Raw genomic sequence first — 21136 nt, forward strand, 5'->3', positions numbered from 1 at the left:
GCCATTATAAGCTCTCGAGTTATAGTAAAATGGCCAAGTCAGAGCCGAGGATCTGTTCCAAACCCCAACCAGCAAGAACGAAGGTGAGATGGGGACAACATAACATGACTGTTTTCCATTCTCTGTACAGACATCCTGTGCCTTAATTTGAAAGAATTGCTGACATACAGAACTAGTAAATGAGCCCTTCCTTGACATCACTGTGAAGTGTGACTGTACAAAAAAATCAACGCAACAGAACAAAATAAAACATGGAGTACTGTAAATCAGAGTTGTTATCAGAAAGTATTTTTAGTAGCCATGTAAGTACACTGGACACAAATGTCTCTTTTCAGGTTAAGTGACTTGCTCAGCGTCACACAGCAGGCAAATGGAGGCTGAGGAAATCAATCTCTGGACTACAAGTGGCAGCTCACTTACCACTCATGGCCATAGTCCTCTGTGTCAATAGGTACTCACTATAAAGCTACATCTGTGATTCAACAATCCTACTGTAAGACTGTAAGAGAAGGAGGACTTAGCTCATGGGCACAAGGACTGCCTGGCAGCCAAAATTTTCCTATGTTGCTTAGTGCCGTCCCTCAGTCAACAACACCCATCTTCCTTCTTCCTCTCTGGATCCTACCTGGCAGGAACTATCTAGAAAAATGAATGTAAAGTAAGAGGACAGAGGGGGGGATAAACCTCCTGTAGCTGGATCTTCCATTCATAGACCTGATGTTACAGAAAAGTACCTATAACTCCTGTATCCACTGTCATGGAGATCCAACAGCAGGACAAGTAGGCTAGAGTCTACAGCTGCATTTGTTTGGTTGTGCCTCATCAGAGCATTCCCTTAATCCCTGTAGCCCCAAAGAAGGTTCAAGATTAGGAAATCTCATTTGATTTGTAACATCTGGCAAATGTAGGAAGGAAGGTCCACACTACTATGGCCTAAATTTCATCCAAGGGCAAACTATGGAAGAAAGCCACAGATATGGTTACTGCCTCGACAGAACGCACTACAGTGAGAGTATGGAGCTCCCTGCCATATTTTTGCAACAGAAACGTACTGGACATTTAGAAAGATAATACTTCATCATATTCATACGTTTATATCTGATTGCTATACCAGTGAACACAGGGGTCCTTTTTAAGCTCAGTCATGCTTTCAATGGTGAGAATCAGACCTTGTACTTTGTATTTGTCAGGTAAACATTTTAACCATTATGCCAGACCCTAACCCTTCAAATTTAATGTGGCTAGCCATAGCCCACAGGTAGTTACTAAGCATTGCAGTCCAGGAGACCATTAAGGAGCATAGCCCAAATTCCCAACTGCCACAAGTGGAGTCTGGTTAAGTGACTTGCTTAAGGTTAAAGAGTAGGCAAATGAAGGATGAAGAATCAAACTATGTACCACAGGAAATAGCTTGTTAACAGCTCATAGCCTTAATCCTCTGCATTAACTGCCAGACTCAAATGGAGGCTGAGGGAATCAAATCCCAGAGAAGAAGAAGCAGAACATTATTAGCTTACAGCCTTAGTCCTCTGCAGTAACTGTCAGACTCAAACAGAGAAGCATCGGCCAAGGACGAGTTTGAACCATAAACGGTTAACAGCTGAATGTGTTAACTATGCTTTGTGCATGATATAAAGACCTAGCTACCTTTGCAGAAGGATTTGATTCTACCAAAGTAGTAGCTGATATTCCTTTACTCCTATGCATGCACATTCAGCTTAACAAATACTCTCCTTTGCTGGAGTTCAGACAGAAAAATAACAGAATTTGCAGATCACAGGAGGATCAGTATGCAATGACAACCTGTCCTTCTAAAAAGTCAAGACCCCTCAGAAATCCTTTATGGCTAGGTGGTTGCTACTAGCAGGAGCATCTTACACAATGGAAATCCACTCACAAATCCACCTAAAAGAGCAGGAGAGTGAGTGAACAGCATGAGGAACCAGAATTTATAACAGGATATCAAAAGAAATGTACATCCAAGAATATCCTTGCATACCTTAAGTAGGGTAAGGGCCAATACAAATGACCCAGATGGAAACTAGAGGGAGCAGCTAGGTGTACCTTGATTATGAAGAAACTCAGATCAGTGTCAAGATTTTCTGATAGGTAGCACTGTGGAGACCAAGGATTGGTATCAGCCTACATTCCCCTACAAGACCTATTTGTTTCCCTATAGATCTTCTGGGTTGAAGGGTGCTGGGATGAAGAAAACACAAAACCTACTTCATCCAGGAACTCTTGGAAATGAATGAGCAGATATAATGGTTAAGGTATTTACCTTACATACACAGGGTGCATGGTTTGATTCTTACATGGAATAATTGGCTAGGCTTACAATGGCCTGCAAGGGCAGTTAGTCTAGTACTAATCTTTGAAACTATAAAACTGGAGATGCCACTGAACTAGTTGAAGAGTATGCAGACTTAGATGCAACTTACTTAAGAAATGTGCCAAGAGCAAGGAATGGTGAACTAGTCACAGTCGGTAGACCGTTTGGTATCTGAGTATCAGCACAAATCATGTCTCTTGCAGCCAGTATGGTGCAACTGAGGTCAATCTGTACTTATGAGTTCTGCTTTCAGAAGATGATACAGGACCAGTATTCCTCTTTGCTTCCTGAAACACCATATCATTGCCATGTCATCAGAAAGGAAATGTGTCCGCATGACAGAAGATGATGAAAAGCATGGAGAACAAGATGGACTGCACTCATCTTGAGTACTGTAAATGTACAGTTAAGTTTCATGCTTTAAAAACAGGTCCCTGCACTGAGGGTTCCTGAAAACGCTCCTTATCCCCATCTAGGGAAGGATGCATCTAGTGTAATAGAAGCTGCTGGAAGTTTTTTTTTAAGTTGGGTGAGACCACCATCAATGAACATGACTCTTGTAGTCTTTCAAAATCCTGACTTTGTCTTGTAGTGTTTATTTATTTATTTATTTATTTTTTTATTACAAGACAATATTTCACATGTTGGACCAATTCTATAACTGTTGTCATTAGGCCAGAGGTGGAGGCTAGCTGTTGCATACTTGGAACATATGAGGCTGTTTAACTCCAGACAGGAAGTTAAGGAAGCCACTCCAGGGGTAGAAAAACTTGACATATCCTTGTATCTAAGATACAGCCTACGAATGTTGTTAGCTGTGTGACGTAATCTGTGACATCTTGGCATTCAGACTGCTGTCTATAGTGGGGAAGGCTTACAGAAACAATTCCCTGTGCTAGATGAGACTTAAGTGTGGCAGTCGTCCAGGTAGAGATAATCTGGCCCCCTCTAATCTGATATATCAGCTTGGTAAATACTGTGGGGTTAAGGGAAGACCAAAGGGATGTGTCTGGAACAGCTACTGATTGGCTCCTTTGCAACAGTGCAGGCATCTCTTGATCTACTTCTCTATATTTATATGTGAATTAGCATAATGGTGGCCCAAACAGCACAATCAGTGACCATGCAGAAGGATTCTTTAGTGATAAGGGTGTTTAGGCCACTTAACTCTAAAATAACCCTGAGGTCCTTTTGGTGCTAGAAAGAATATGGAATAACATCCAAGTCCTTGTTGGTTTGAATGGACCTCCTAGGTGTTTCACTTACTTAAAAGGTCAAGTGCTTCCTTCCTTCTTTGCCTGTACACTTTTGTTTGGAAAGGGCATCATTGGTGCAGAGGTTAAGGTTGAGAGCTGGAGTTTCTGTGGAACATGATTTGTTTCCTTCTGTCCTTGTTTGCCTGCTGTGTGACCTTGACTAAGTCACTTAACCAGACACTGCTCCTGGGTCACCTCTGAAAACGGACTGTGTGTTTACAGGGCCAACCTTATTAACAGATATGTATTATTATTATTATTATTATTATTATTATTATTATTATTACTGTTATTAGTGGTATTATGTTGGGGATGGGGTGGGAGGGACAAGGCATCAGCAACAGCATTAGCTCATGATCTCCTTTGTCTGTGGCTCTTTAGTGATTCAAGTACCACTGAGGTGAATGGCAGAAACACCTTCCTTCAACTACCTCCACTTGGAAATGGTCAGTGTAGTAAACATTGGAAGTTTGAAACCCTTTGCACCTGCCTGCGGTCTCTCTAATGACATAAAGGTCCCTTACCTTTGGTCCTATGTCTCCTCTGGGGCCCAGCTGAGGGGTATTTCTGAGGCAATGTGCAGTCCTACTGCAATGGCTGCAGGCTTCAGTGCAACACAAACTTCCACTGATATCAGCACATCCTCCTTATGGTGTTTTGGGGAGGGTGAAATGTTACCACTGCAGCCACAACTCACTTGCCCTTTTTTAAGTGTACTGTGAACCTTAGAAGTGAAAAGTGAGAGGAGTGGGTAATTAAATGAGTTGTCAGTGAAGGACACTTTACTGTCCTTGGCAAAAGGGTTAAGGCAAAGATAGGAGTGGTAGCAGACAGCAGTGTTTAATGCTGTCTCTCCAGCAGCCCTATAAGTGTCACTACATGCAACGATGAACAGATAGAAGCAGCATCTCTCAGGGAAATATCAGGCAATGCTGAACTTGATCTAGAATATCTCTTTCAAATTACTTCATGTGCATCAGTGTGCAGGATGTGAATGCATGCTTTCCAAGTTAGTCTATAGTCCTGGAGTCTTCATCAGTAGGGTGAACTGCTGGTATGTAAAGAGATGAGTTCCTCTTAGGGGTTGCAGCAGAGAAGGTCAACTCTGGCTTGTGAGTTCTGGCCAAGAAAATGCACAGCTTAAATGGATGCAGAATCATATCTACTTTTGTTAAGACAGGGCCACTATGTTATTGTGGTCCCACACATTTTCAATGACATCCTGAGGAATGTCAAGTAACAGCAACACGGCTCAAGAGGTGGAATTCCACAAGCTTTTTACAACCTTTTTTGAAGGGAAGGTATTTTTTTATTTATTTATTTTACATTTGTTTACTGGGATGGTCTGACTGGGACAGTGTCCATTTTCAGCAGAGGCCCGGGGAGAAAAGCTCCAGCCTAAGCTTACATACAAAATCATAACATCAAGTAACAGAAATTACAGACAGAAAAAATGAGTGTTAACACATTTACAGGATGAAAATGTAAAAACAGATATATAAGTGTTGTCAAAAGAGATATGTTAACAGAGTTAGCATGTACAGCCAAATCATATAAGTAATGTTAAGTTAATAATTAACCTGGAGTATTACATGTGCAATGCCAGAATTCAAATAAGTGTGTTTTGAGACATATTTTGAAATGATTAAGATTGTTTATGGATCTAATACTATGTGGAAGGGTATTCCAAGTTTTAGCAACAAAGTTAGAGTGAAGAGGATTGCCTGCTGTATTGGATACTTTGGTTACTTAGAGTAAGTCTTTGTTAGACGATCGAAGACTACGAATGTTAGAGTAGGGTTGAAAAAGATTTTTTTAGGGAAGGTACATTGTCAGGATTGTGCATAACATTGTGAGCCATTACTAACTGGTTATAGTTCATAACAAGAGGTAGTTCCAACCAAGAAATCTTTTTAGGCATTGACAGTGATGGGTTGAATGTGTGGAATTTGTTGCAAATTTGGAAATCTTATTGTAACATGATTCTAATTTACTTAGTCCTAATGTTTTGAGGTTGGTAAGTATGGGGGATGCATATAAGAATGAGGAGAGAAGGTGGGTTCTAGCTATGGCGATTCTTGTAGTGTTTGTTAAGAATTTTTTGTTCTATACATTATTCCCATTTTCTTGTGAACCTTTTTGATTGTGTTAACAATGTGTATGTCAAATTTTAGTCTGTTGTCAATTATGACGCCTAACAGTTTTGTTTGTGAATCTGGAAAAATCCTAGTATTATTACTGGCAGTGATATAAAAGTTAGCTGGGGAGGTTATAGGTATAGATGGATGAAAGATCATAAGTTTAGTTTTATTAGGGTTGAGAATGAGTTGTGAGTTTGCTAGCCACGTTTCCATTTCAGAAAAGGCTTTTTGTGTGACTGTTGAGCTATTGTGGATGCACATATGAGGGTTGAATCATCTGCTTATTGTATGATAGATGCTTGACAGGAGGCAGTATTAAGATAATTTATGAATATGCTGAAGAGGAGGGGCCCTAGGATTGAACCCTGTGGGACTCCAAGTATAACAGGAAGGAGTGAGGATAGATCTTGCTTCCATTTTACAGCTTGCTGGCGGCTAGAGAGATAACTTTGAAATCAGTTAACAGCACCAGGGTTGATATTAAGATTATTCAGAGTGGACAGTAACTTAGGATGGGAAACTATATTGAATGCTTTATACATGTCCAAAAAGACTGAAGACACTATTTTGCCATCACCTCTGAATTTATTTATAGTATTAGTGAAACTTAGAAGAGCTGTAGTAGTGCTATGATATGGTCAGAATCCATGTTGTGACAATGAAATGAGATTATTGTTTAGAAGGTGTTTAAGAAGTTGAAAGTGGGAACATCTTTCCAGAGTTTTAGAAAGTGGTGAAAGTATAGCAATGGGCCAGTAGTTTGTTAGTTCTGTTGAATTGCCTCCTTTGTGTAATGGTGTAATATATGCAATTTTCCAAATAGCTGGAACATACTGTTCTGTTATAGAGGGGTTTATAAGTATTGACACAGGGAAGGCAATAACACCTGCTGTTAATTTTAGATATTCTGCTGGCAAGTTATTTGCTGCCAGTGAAGTATGTTTCAACTTCTTTAATGGTTTTGCAATAGTTTGTTTTGGGACTGAAATAAGAATGCATCTACAATATTGCTTAAATTGTTGGGTGTTGGCATTGTGGGAGGCTTGCTATTCTTAGTGCTAAAACACTTTCAGTGAAGAATATGTTAAATTGTCCAGCAATATTGTTTGTGTTATCAGGTAAGTTGGGGGGGGGGGGGTGTTGTGGTTTAGCCAGGATGAAGCATGTTATTGACTGTGTTCCAGAATTTTTCTTGATTTTATTCTGTATTTCCATTGTAAATTAGAAAAGTAGTGTTGCTTGTCTAGTTTATTTTGGTGTTTGGCACTGTTTCTAAGTTGCTGGTAAATTAAACAGTTTTGGAGAGATCTGTTTTTAGCCCAAGTTTACCATGTTTTGTCCCTTTGTTTTAGGAGGGTATGAGTCTCATGGGTTAACTATGGTGTGTAGTTGGCTTTGACATGAACTGTTCTTGGAGGTGCAATTCTGTTTAGAATAGTAAGGAAGGTGTCATTGAACTGTTACACAGCAGCATCTAAGGGCAGTTGCTTAAGTGGAGTCCAATCTATTTTTCAATAATATTAAGTAGAATCTGTAAGTTAAAAAATGTCCTTATTACGAACTTGGCGGAAGTTGATTAGTTTAGTAGAGTTACTGTGATTTCTCAGTAAGTAGGTTCCAAAGTGGTCACTTAAGTGATCTGGGAGACACCCTGATGTTTGGTAATACTAGGGATTATTCGTTAAGAAGTAGTCTAAAACAGATTGTTTATCTGTTTTCTTGTCAAGTCTAGTTGGCTGACAAATCATTTGAGTGAAACCATGGAGGTTTAGGTAATTCTGAGGATTGTCAGAGTTACATGTCATCCAGTCTGTGGTAAGGTCTCCTGCAATAACGGTTTCCTGTGATATGGTTTTGTGACATTTTAGAGAATGATTTCAACTGTACTGGAATTGTTTCCTGAAAGGATGTAGACGGTTATTATACATATATGTTTGTTCTGGTTTAGTTGTAATCTGGTTATGAGTAGCTCTGCATTATTAATGTTAGTAATACTTATGTTTACAGGTTGTAAGTTGAGCGTGTCCTTAAAGAGAATTGCTACACCCCCCCCTCTTCTTTTCTATTCTATCAGCTCTTAGAATATTGTAACCAGGTGGGTTATTTCTATGTCTGGTATATGTGGTTTCAACCAGGTTTCAGTAAGGATGGTAATGTCTGGGTTGTAAAGGGAGAGAGAGTCACATGGAGTTTGTGTATTTTATTGCGCATACTTCTAAGATTTAAGTTTAGTAGTAGTATTTCAAAACTTTTATGTGCATTGGGAAGTTTAATGAAGTCATGTGTTCGGGGCCTGGGTTTTGGGGGATATCATAACTAAGCATAAGTTTGGCTGCTCTGTGACGGAGTGCCTCAAAAAGTTTGAACAGTCTTTTGTGAGTTTTAAAGGAAATATTATGGAGGCTTTAATTTGTAAAGAGTATTTGGTGTTGTTTCAGGTCTGTGAGTTTCATTATAAACAATGATGGGGACACACAAAAGCTTTTAGTTGTTGTTAGGGTTATGGTCAAGTCCAGTTCCTCTTCCCCTGCATACATTTTAAAATTCAAGAAACATTGAGATCTTCAGGAGAGGGAGGAGAGAGAAGCTTTCAGGTCATTATTCATCATTCAGAATTTTCTTTACAATCAGTAATTAAAGGGGTGCTAAAAGGCTCTATACTTGGTCCCCTTACTCGTTTCTCTTTTCAAAAATGCAGTTTCAGTGAGCGTCAGGAAACTACATGGGATCCGATGTGTTGATGGAGGACTTGTCAATATTCGCATGTAAATCTCGTCTTTATCTCCGCTATACTGACCATCTCTCTTATCCAAGTCTGTCACCCATTACCTGATTAACATCTTAAAGTCAATACTGCCAAAAAGTACAGTTGTGTAACCTGATTAACATCTTAAAGTCAATATTGCCAAAAAGTACAGTTGTGTAAATAAACTTACCACAACAGCAGATGTTTTACTAAATTATTGTTGCAGTAACCTATGCTACATGAAATGTCCTGCAAGAATAACATCAGCTGGCTAGCTTCTAAAGCCTCCATGTGCCCTAGTCACTGCACAGCTTCAGCATAGAAAGAAAAAAAATGTCTAGGACACCAAAACCTCAGAGTTTTCTTACCATTGAACAGGAAGGCTGGAGCTCTGACATGTGCTAGGAAAACAAGAAGCACATATATCCACACCTTGGCAAAAAAAAAAGCAAAATGCAAGATAAGGAAGATGGAGGGATGGTACGGCTACTACTACTGCAATCTATCAGAACATCTACTGTTATGGGCAGTTTACTTTGCTGTACTTTGCCCATCATTAGACCACTGCTGCAGTAGCCTAAGCTGTATGGTATGAATACCAGAGCTTAGAACGTCAGAAATGAGGGAAAAGGGTCTAAGTCCAGTAAGCCCTAGAGAATAGCTCTAACAAAGCCTGCAATGGACCTTGAAAAGGAATCTAGTCTGTAGTGCTTTGAAAAGCTGTATACAGATGACCAAGCTGATAACTCTAGTATAATTCCAGAGTCCACCTTTTTCCATAATGCCACAGAAGTAGCCACAGCGCTGGTAGATTGGGCTTTGATTTTTGCATGGAAGTGTTATCTAAGGGCGATAATAATAAAAAGCAATACCACGGGGTAATCATTTAGAAATCATCTGTTTTATTATCCCTTTTTTTCTTATCTTCATAGGAAATCAACAGCTGACAAGCAATCCTGAAAGTCTTTGTGCTCTCAATACCATATTCCAGCTGTCTGTGGGCATTCAGAATTAGTAAATTCATTTGTCCTTATTTTTGGTTCTGAAGGAAAACAGATATAAAGAATGTCACTCAGTGTAAAACTCTGCGATGAGCTTAGGCCTAAAGGAAAAATTTGTTTTCAAAGTAACCCTATCTTTGTGAACAATGAAATCAGGATGACTAACTGTAAAAGCTTGTAACTCAGATGTTTTTCTTTCATAAAACAGAACACTGACTAAAACTGCTTTCTAAGAAAAACTTCCAAACAGCCCCATGAGGAGGTTCAAAAGGAAATAACAGTGTTAAGATTTTTCATTATAAATTAAAAACTCAAAAAGGAGAGACTTGCCTTCTAGGTGTCGGGATATGTAACACTCCTTTCAAAACTAGTTCACTTGAAGTAGGGTAGAAATGGGGGAATCTAAGGGCAGAAAATCAAAAAAGTCCTAAAGGTGAATTTTAATGAAAAAGTAAGAAGGCCAGAGGACAATAACTCAGATAAATAATGCATAGTAATTCGAGTTAAGCCCAAAAATGGTCTTGGTTCTTGGTTCGGCACCAGCTATAAAAACCTTTTCCACTTATCCATATAGGATTGCCTCCTTTAACACCTGCTGCACATCTTCAGAAATAAAAATGTGCCTCAAAGGTACTAAAACCATCTAGGCAATAAACTGAAAATACTGAGAGGCTGAGGAGTATCAAACTGCCCCTGTCCTGTGTGAGTTAGTTCATTAGCAGGAAGTTTAGTTTGTGGTAATTGCCTTTGGTCATTTTCAAAGAAGGGGAAAACCAATGTTGCCTGGGCCAAAAGGGACCCACGACATGGGAATATCATGCACTGGAATGAAAAACATCTGTCTTCCAACCACACGTGCAAGGAGTCCTAGAGCAGAATTTGATTAACTGTCTTTTGCAGCTAGAGGCAAACAGAAGTGGTAGTGGAATCCCCCACAGACTGACGAATTCCCGAAACACCCCTGGATTCAACTTTAATTTCTGAGGATCAGTCCTGGTCCTAATTAATTTGTCTGCAATGTTTTGCTTTGATGTCTTGCCTTCTTGGCAAAAGTTGTGGCTGGAAAAGGTGCTTTGTACCTGTCCATCTACTCAGTTAACAAAACAAAACAAAATAAATAAATAAAACCAGCAGAAAAAAATGAGAACCTTAAATTTTCCCTATATAAGCTTCTCCATAAATTCCTAGTGTTCAAAATAGACCACAGTTGCAAGAAGAGCCACTGGTTTGAGCCTGAAGCGACAGGATGCACCGAGTCACTAAATCCCAAGCAACATATCTACACTGCAAAGAGTGTTCGACCTGATTATCAACAGATAGCTCAGACATTTGAACACATTTATTATAGCCATTGAACTGCCTTGTCTGTTTTCTCTGAGTTACACAGGCAACTGAGGAATGATCTATGCTCATTTACAGAGCCTGAACAGACCGTATCCTGTCAGACTGACTTGCACATTGGCATGCCCAGTAGGGCACAAACACCCGGTTAAGTGTTCACAATCTGTTTTATAACATAAATAAAACATGATGGAGGGACAGATACATACTACAGAGAATGTCTCTTCTGGATATAGGGGGAGTGGGTGGCTTGCAAATCTGGGCTCCTGTGGGTCTAAGACATTTCCAGTGCTTCATCTCGTTCTTGTGGGAAGGTGTCATCAAATCTAGTGCCTCATCATCTGGCTTCAATGTGTAGGGAAGCTGGTCTGTGTTTAACAGAGAGGTGAGGACATCTTAAGTTGCCACTAGTCTTTGGACATTTGGATAGCCTTGCCCAACTGCTAATGATGAGCCCTATGTTGTACTATCCACTTCTGACCCTTGTTTTTGGTCCTGGGGGTCTATTCTAAATTAGTGTTGTCCAGGCTTGGAGATTTGAATTCTCCTGTTGGATTGTACCTGCCTGTTTCTCTGGGTGTGTGGGTGCACAGAATCAAGGTACTTCTAGGTGCCAGCAATAGGTGGGGAATAAATGAAGGATGCAGTTGATGAATCGAAAACCCTGGTAATCTTCTATTTACTTGTTTTTTTTTCCTTACATTAAACTAATTAACCTTTTTTTTCCTTAAACAGGTTATCTTTCTTGGATGGGGCAGTGGTACAGCAGTTGCATTGTCACCTCATATCAAGAGGTTCTCCGGTTCGATTCTCCGCTGGGGTACCTTCTGTGTGGAGTCTGCATGTCCTCCCTGCGTCTGTGTGGGTTTCTCCGGGTGCTCTGGTTTCCTCCCACGTTACAAAGACATGCATCTGGCGCATTTCTCCCTGCGCCTCTGCTGAAAATTGGCTTTGTTCCAAGTCGGACTTTCCCGGTAAACAAATGTTAAATAAATAAATGTTCTCTTAGAACAGACCAACCCCCTAGAAGTTTATCTGCTCAACCGATGTGGTGCAACAAAGAAAGAAGGTTAAAATGGAAAACAAATACAATCCAGAAAGCTGCACATGCTCATCTAGTTTTGTTTTTATTCTTTTAATCCCCCATACGGGTGGAATGGGTATCTTTCTTGGGGAAGATGAGAGATGAGAGTTCTTGGATGGGAGAATAGTGGCTAGACAGGAAACAGCTAAGCTCTCTGATGTGAAGCCTTACCCAGTGTGGTTGCTAACTCAGCAACAATTAATGTGGAATCTAGTTTCTGTTCTCTTGAAGGCTTAATGACTTTAAGTTTACATTGAGGTTCAGCTATATTTTTAGAAAGACTGCCATTTCTCAGCCTTTCTTCTTCTGCAATGGGGGTTGTCTCTGCTCAGTGCAGGAGGGCTGAATGTAGGTAATATTCTTCCATGAAGCAATTTTCTAGTTCCTTTAATTTCGGACAGTAGAAAATTCTCTGTGGCTTTTCTACATCTGCAGTGATTCATATCACTGAGCAATAAAAAAATCTTTTAGTGACAGAAGTTGTCGCCTTACCCCAAAAAGAGAACTCTCTTAGTGTGCCTATCAGTTGGGGGAGGGGGGAATCTATCCCACGCACACTTTCTGGTGGAGGATGCCATGACTACCAGATAATGGTAACTCCTACCAGACTGAGAAAAGAAAACAAAAATCCAAATGATTATTCTGGGGTTATTTTGAGTTGCTGTAGCTTCTTTTTGATGTGGGGTAGAAACTGGAGAAAAATGGAAAAGCGGGGCATTGTGGAACTGTAGAAGTCACTATGCATCCTGGGCAAATTCTGCCTGAGGATTCCTGCTGCATCTGGCTCTAGGTCCTACTTATCCTGCAGCTTAATTCTGATACACAAAGCTCATGAGGTAAAAAAATGCAATGCAAAAAATTGTATTTGCACCAGCTGCTTTTTTGTTGGGGGGAGGTGATGTTAGCCTTGCTAGGCTTTTAGGCCAGTTAATTTAATAGCAGGTGTCAGAGGCATTAGCATTTCTCCCTGTCACCTAGCACAGTGGTAGGATAAATGAGACTTTTAGCCTTAAAAGAGATGTTTAAGTTGCATTTGATATGGAGATTGTAGTGTTGTTGCACATCAGTCAATTATAAGTTATGTAGAGCAAGTATGTGCTGCTTGGGGCAACACCAAGTAGCCTAGAGCTAATTTTATGCTGTAGATCAGTAATATGCTACCGCAGACAACAAGGGGGAGCAAGAAGTGCACAATGTGACTCATCACGTAACACGCTGTTGGACAGTATAAATAGGAATTGGGGAATGCACGTAGTACAGAAAAAGTTAAGGATCCATAAGCCTACATCTATACAGTGCAGTGTACCACACCACTGCGCTTTAGGTATTTTACACTAAATGTCCTTATTTGTAACAAAGAAATAAAACAACAAAAACCTCAAAAGAGTACAACAGTCAATAGCAAGACACTTTAATTTGGACTAAACAGCAAGCAGCACTCACAACTAGCCTATAAACCTTCTTCTGCCATCAGAAAGAACTAGTAAACTAATTAAAAGCAAAAACGTACTAATTTAGTAATAAAAATAATGCAGGCTTTATCAGTACATAATGTTAAGCAATTTTAGCAAAAGTCACTTAGCCTGGTGTTCTTGGCTTTAAGATGAGCAGTCAGATCCTGTTTTATCTGGTCGCAAAATGGACCCCTTAGCTTGGTGTACAGCTTTCCTAGACAATTTTTCTTTCCAAAGATGAGAATCAAACCCTCAGAAAGTCAGCAAGTGAAGGCTAAAAGAAATGAAGCCAGGTCTACAGGATGTTTTTACATACTAAGTTTTCTAAATCTTCCACTCCAAAACACAATATCTGTAGCTTCCCTTTCTCAGAAGAGGGCTTCATTGCAACCTTTCACCATTCTGACAATGCAGTACTGAGCAACCTGCAATTTTTTAAATGGCATATTATTGCTTTACAATGTTTAAGGAGAAGTTTTTTCAGTACCTATAGCGTGTTCTGTGGCTTCGCAGGGTCACTTACTGTATAAACACTATAAAATAAGCACTGTGATTATGTTTCAATAACAGTGCTCACCAAGTACAAATAATTATTTCAAGTACAAATGAGTTTTATGGAAATGAGTGGAAAATGTTTGACCCCAAATTAGATTTAATGACATAACATGAAAATAAGTCCTAATGCTTACACTATATTGATTCCTTTTCTGTTTGGATATATGTAGCAAAGCAGTTTCTAAATCCTATTTCCTCATGTAGGACGTAGCCTGATTAATGACTCTTTGAATTTATTCTTAGTGAGAAGTGTTTTCAGCATGTGTACTATGCTCAACAGAGTCAAAGGAGCACTATATATGTACTAAACAAATAATAAAAAAATGCTTAAAAATCACACTTGTTCTTACACCTTTGTAATGTCTCTAATAAAAGCACAATCAAATTCAATGGGAAATAGTATATAAAATGTTGTAGATAAACTAAATGAAATAACAAGGTTTGTGAAATCAAGATAAACTAAATGAAATAAGGCTTGTGAAATCATATGAATCATTTTACTTAAAGACTAGCAGTAATTTTTCCAAACCTATTAAATTCTGCTTAATATGAACATTATCTAAATGCACTACCCCCTTCCTCACACATATGTACACACACATACACACACGCATGTACACACATACACGTGTGTGCGCTTAAAAAGAGCAGTACAAGTAATAATTAAAAGGAGAATAAGAAATACAGTTACTAATCTGTGCTAATATTTATAACTACACGCACTCTGTCAAAAGACAGAATAATGACATGTCAGAAAAGCAGCAGTAGCAAAACTTTGGAAAGAACAGACATTTACAGCATACCTCTCAGTAAAGTGTGCGTCACGATGCTGTGGCAAGCCCTGTTTTCTTCTCTGGCTTGATGAGTTACTTGATGAGGGAATGTGAGCTTCCATTACACTGGAGTTCCTCACAACTGCAGCTGCCTCCTGTCGAACTCGAAGAAGGTCTAGGAAATTAAAATACATAATAATTGGCAACAGAAAGGTAAATTGTTTCCACACCCACTTAAACGCATGGGTGTTACAAGACCTATACAGAAACACCATAACCACAGACATCAGTTTCATCACTTAATCTTATTAACTGAGAACCTCAAACAGGAAACCTGATTAACAGTTTAATGGACAAAAATAAATTAATTAAACACTGGAAAAAAAGGTGGGAGAGCTATTTAATTAACAAACAGTACTTACAGGAAGTGACTAAAAAAAAAAATCAAACTCTCTGCAGCTTAAACAGATGCAATAATGTAGTGGGATTTAAGTAACTTATTTTTGTTACCTAACAATTCCAATGCAGAAGGATGCTACATGGAATAATATGTTTAGTAATATGTCTACATGCGTTTCAAACTATGAAGTTATGTACTGCAGATGGATACTGTCTGAAGCATAACATTCTATGTAGCATTTGAGGCCGTCCTTACCATGAATGATACACTAATGGGTACAGAATAGACTCAAACACACTTCTAGGCATTCGTGCAGAAAGTGGTATTTACTGTAACATAAATCTAAACCAACCCAAAGCCAAGAAAGTAGTCATTAACTCACACAGTACTTAAAACTGGCACAAAGTGACTAAAGAAGCATAAACTGCTAGGGACAGTGTGTGTCAAATACCAATTTAGCTTAAGTAGATATAGGAAGTTGAGCACCTAATGAAGGGGTGTTTAAAAAATTCTTCCTTTTCAGGACAGTTTTTACACTCTGAAATCCAACAGTGTGATGTTTTTAAAAGACTATAAGTAGTAAAAAAGGATGCAACCACAAACTGCGGAAAATGTATTCAGTGTGAAACTAAGGGTACAGAATGCCCTGTCATATCTAACTTTTTATGTGACTTTGTTCTCTTCTGTTCAACACACTGCCTTTTGATCTACTATTTTTGTTATGTTTCCAGATACATACACATCACCTGAATGATTCATTTCAGCCACTCAAGAAATGTGCGTCAATGTCAACCGCTAAGTCCACTTAATTAGAGAGGACCAAGTAGAGTGCATTTCCCACCCCCACACAATACACACGCTTTATTTTTAAATCCATGCCATTATAAGCAACTATACATTCACTCCTTATGAAGCCCCCTGCAATATGCACATGTATACAAACTGAACAGGGTTATACTTCACCATTACAGGTGGCAAGCATTAAAAAAATGACTTAAGACAAAAAAATGACTAAACAAAGGGCTCCAGATTAAGTGCATGTGCTAGTTACCTATAAAGATAAGAAAAGTGAACTGAATTACCTCTCTACTATCCATGTTACTATGCTCTACATATAGAAAAGCACTTCTCTCCTCACAATAATTTTTGCACAAAATCCTGCTAGGACCTAGCAGCCATATGTTTTACAACTTTCCTTGCCAAGCTCTCCGACATAATAGTTATCTATTCTGTAAATGTTCAGCTTACCTAGCCGCCAAGGGCTAGTAGCCATTGTCAAGATGTACTCTATGATCTTACGACAAATTGTTTATGTAAATATGTTTTGTATATGTAAATATGTTTTTTATTTTTTCTGTCATTTTTAAATTTTCTGTACATACTATTGTGTGTTTTGTTTTTTGCAACATTTTAATCATTGTAACTGTAATTCTTGGAGCTTTTCTCCCCTGGCCTCCACTGAAAATGGGCTCTTTATGGCCAAGTGGACTACCCCGGTCATCAAACTTAAATAAATAAAATAAATAAAAGTCATAGTTTCGAAAACAAGCCATGTCATACTTAACCACTATTTTTGGCACCTCCAATAAAAAATCCATAGGGTCAGTCCGTGCTCCATTAGTTTTTAACCTCTCCTATAAGCATTCCAGTCATAGACATTCTAGGATTTACTTTATAATAAGCAAGCAGTAATACAGAACAGGGTGTGTGTTACTGGGAAATTATACAATAAGAGATCATTAGTATTGCAAAATGTGCACACTGAATGGACAGCCCAACCAGGGTAACAGTTGTAAACAGAGTGTATCTGACAAGAAAAAGTCTATCTGCTGAAGTACCACTGAGTGGCCAGACTGTCTGTTGGTATATGGTGAGGGACAGAGCAAAATTTGAGAAAAACTGTCCCTATTAAAACCTCATCTTTTTAAATTAAAAAAAAGAGAAAAAAAAAACAGTAATGGAGATTCTTTTTTCTCCGTTGCTTCTCCTGCACTGCATTGATGTACTACTATGCACGCATAGAAATGCAAGTCCAATATACATGTACAGTACCTCAGCCTACAGAAGACAACATGGAAGAAGACTGAAGTTCTGTTATAGAAAGACATTATTTAAGAAAGGTAAGCAATTTCTTTCCTAAATATTGTCATTGTAAAATATCAACGATCCACTCCTGTGTGTGGGTGTATGTCAGGATTTACCCACAGGTGACTTTTTTGAATCACTTGGGCTTTGCCCTTGTGATCAAACCACACCAGCTGTGGTAAATCCTGATACACCCACATCCAGTAGTGCAGTATGGCTTAGTTAATGCCCACTCTTGTAGATCCACAAGAATGGAATAGATCTGGCACAGGTAAAACATATAATTAAGGGGTATAAGGGCTATAAGGGTCACATTCACATTGTCAAACTTTTACAAGTTCGAACGTCATATGGTCAAAACTATATGTTCGAACTTGTAAAACTTTGAACGTTTCAACGGAGATCTCCATAAGGGAAACTTTCCCTTTCCTGCAATGTAATGCGATCTTGGAGTTGGTATATTTAAGTAGCGGGGGATGTAGGGGGTCTTGCCCCCCTGCTTACAACCTTCAAGTAAGTTTTTTTGTTTTTTTTTAATTACGTTTTTGAGCTTTTAAAGTTCAAATATATGGTGTCAACCATATGATGTTCGAACTTTTAAAAGTTCGACAATGTGATGTAGACCAGGGCTACAAGGTCCAAAGAGGTAGAGAAAAACATTTTGTTGCCACCGTGTCCAAAGTCTTAGACTCCTTATTTGGCAGCAACCTGGAAATACTAAACAGTGTCCAATTATGCCTCGATAAAGAGAATCTTACATGCACAGTCCATGGCAACGTTCTCAGCTTATGCTTACACTGAGGCTTGCAACCAAAGAGGAACTAGGAAAGGGCTACAATCACTATGTCCCTTGTTGGGGCCTCCAAAAGCCATCATCAAAGTAGAGAAGCACTAGGGGACTCTCCGCTTTCAAGAATTCAACCATCACAGTCAACATCTTTGTAAATGCTTTGGGCACAGATGCACACATGACAGGCCTTGCTCTGAAGGTGATGCCAGCTTAAGAGTGAAAAGAAATAATTTCTTGTGAAACTGCTGAATACTTACATGCCATGTCCATTTACACCATTTAAGCCTGTTGCTGAAGCTCTGGTATAATAATACGGTCAGTCACCATCCACAACTGAGCATACCAGATGTCACTGCTGAAATTACTGAGATCCAAAATAAGGAAAAAAAAGACTAACTTTGACAAGAAGGTGTTAGGAATATTTGTTCTTTCCAAAGAAGGAAGAATCTTTAAGGTCCCTTTTAGTAGACTTTGGATATGTTAAAAGAACTCTGTGGAAAGCACACAGTGTCCTAAGAAAGATCTAGACAGCTCAGGAACATACAGGTGCTGAACATGGTCATTTGAGATCACATCTAGAACCCATGGGTCCCTGATGATGACAATGCACAGCCAAAATCAGAGATTTGTCCTTCCATGTGCAGTCTTCTAATGTAGTACACCGTGAATTCTGCCTCGTAGGAGAATTTACAGGGGGACCTGAAGGTGGAAAAACTGCCTGGTGCTTGGCCTACCTTCTCTGGTTATAATAAGATTTCTTCTTTGATTGGTGGTCTGGTCAAACACAACAAAAAAAAGATGGAAAGAAGCCATATGGGATTATAAAAATGGGGTTGGGGCAACCCCTCCACAAAAAGCAATGCATGCGCCTGTGTTTTTTATTCTAATAGGTTTCAATTAATTGGCATTAGCATAACAGTCATATGGTGTGAAATCTGGCACACAAATAATTTACAAAAACTGTATGGCACATGCAAATAACACATAGAAACTGTTTAAAAAGTCTACATGAGAACAGGAATGAGTTTTAGATGGATGGAATCTTCAAGGTACAAGTCATCATGAAGATGGTGGTTCAAGCAGCCAATAGAAATCCAGAAAAACAAGTCTCTCCAAAATAGAAATAAGAGGATGGCCTAATGGTTAAGGCATTTGCCTTACAAACACAATGTGCAAGGTTTGAGTCTCACAAGGGATAATTGGCTAGGCTTACAATGGCTCGTAAGAGCAGTTAGCCTAGTACTAACCTATGACTATGACATACAGTACAAATACACTGAAAATCCGGAAAGGTTAAATCACCTCTAAATAAGGTTAAGTCAAGTGTTAGCAGTGCATGTCCTACCAAATAATGATGAAAGTTGGGTCTGCATCCTCAAAGGTGCAACAAACAGATTTTATAAGTGCATCCTCTCTTTAAGATAGGCTGGAGAAGCAAATCTTGGAGGTATAAATTTCCATAAAGATGAAGCAACAAATTTTGAGAAGCAAATCATATGAAAAGTACGATGACTCAGTTTCAAGGGTTCAAATCTTGTTGAAGGATATTATTCTTGGACCATACGAAACTAACCATGAAGGCAAAAGCAACATAACTTAAAAATATGGAGGCAAATGGATCACAGAAATACTTTAAATGGTCTTAATCAATAATATGATAAAAGTAAACAGGCGCCTATTCTCCAAAGTGATGCAAATTTCCAGGACGGGAAGGAGTCGGCTTAAAAAAGCAGGGGTGCATAAACATTAATTAGGGAAGGAAAAAGAGCAGTTTGAAAGGACTGTAACAAGAGTTTCATTTTCATAACGGTATACAGTCTATAACCAGATGCACTGAAAATACTACAATAAAGGAAGAGATAAGTGCATACACTATGACACTGTATTCCCTGGTAATAATCTACAAAGATGGCAATATTAGAGCAAATCAGCCCACACAATTAGTCCAAATTATTTTGTAGTTTGACATCTGTTCAAAAAAATAATGATAGAAGACAAAGCATTACGTTGCTTGTTATAGAAAGAATTTCAGACTTATGCACATGAAGTAACAGCTATATCACAGAGATGCAGGGCTGAAAAGTAAGTGATCTGGTTATCTGTTTAAACAGGTAAATGTCAGATCCAAAAAAAAAGCACTCGAGAGAAGGTGTGTGGTATGTGCTGACCAGAAGGACTCAACCCATCATCCCTAACTTCCCTTCCACCCAAAAGCAAATGAAACAGTGAGGGGGGAATACATGTAGTTATTTGCTTATTGTTTTACTACAACTTAAATGAAGTACTTAAAGTCCTGGGTTAGTGTGATTTTAAACAGGATTGTAAGGGACAGGCTAACTGAGTTACAGAAAACAGGTTTAGAAAACGCAGACATAAGGAAAAGAAGGCAAGACTCCGTACATAAACCTTCTAGGGTCGGTTATCAACCTCCTACGGTCTGTTATAGGTGTAAAAAGAAAGTGAATGCTACATATCAGTTTCTGTCTCCTTCCTCCAGTATTTCCCATCCAGCTCCCACAATCCTCTGGACTTCAACCCCTCCCAGCGTATCCCATTTTTAAGACTGTGTGTAAGCTTCTCTTCCCTCATTTCCCACTTGCTCAGGGAAACCTCAGGATTTCCAACCTTTCCAGCCCACTCAATGACAACCCTTATTAATCCTCTGTTCTGTCTGATCCCAGATGTATCTGTTTGTTGGGAGGGACTCCAGCTTCCTAAGAAATGGAGAATGTGCATATGTGGGAAGATGTGCTAGGCAGCGTGCAAACAAGTGGAAGCCAGCATTCAGAGGAAGTCAGTCATAAGCCTTGACTAGCGGACACTATGTGTTGTGACATTAGATGTGAGCATCACAGATTACTGCACACTGCACAACAGATACCTGTCACACCTCCCCCTGTTTTGTATTACTGATGAGTTTGTGTGTTGTGCTAGCCTCTAGGCCTCCACCAGCACTGCTCAAACAGTGATACATCTATTCCCTTCCCTTGTATAGTAAGGGTTTTTCTTGTCATCTTAATCACTCCAGTGAAACTCACCAGTAAGATGAATTCATTCATGAAGCCGGATCACTGGTGACAGAGACACACACCTTACCTCTGTGCCAGCAGGCTGCTATATGTGTAATTCCTTTATTTATGAGTTCATTCATGAAGCCAGATCACTGCTGACAGTGACA

The 21136-nt window shown here is 39.1% G+C and overlaps 1 protein-coding gene across 3 annotated transcripts in view; it reads right to left on the bottom strand.

Annotated features, from left to right (window-relative positions):
• The window catches only part of SAMD11 (sterile alpha motif domain containing 11), a 1263018-nt gene that overhangs the window by 307396 nt on the left and 934486 nt on the right, over positions 1-21136 (bottom strand). For all 3 annotated transcript variants that reach the window (XM_044063099.1, XM_044063100.1, XM_044063101.1), the window contains exon 7: positions 14714-14858. In XM_044063099.1, the coding sequence (XP_043919034.1) occupies positions 14714-14858 (145 nt within the window). The remainder of the gene's footprint in view (positions 1-14713; positions 14859-21136) is intronic.

Source organism: Protopterus annectens, chromosome 2.part1 (genome assembly GCF_019279795.1).
Source record: "Protopterus annectens isolate FY-2018-M chromosome 2.part1, PAN1.0, whole genome shotgun sequence".
Taxonomy (NCBI): Eukaryota; Metazoa; Chordata; order Ceratodontiformes; family Protopteridae; genus Protopterus; species Protopterus annectens.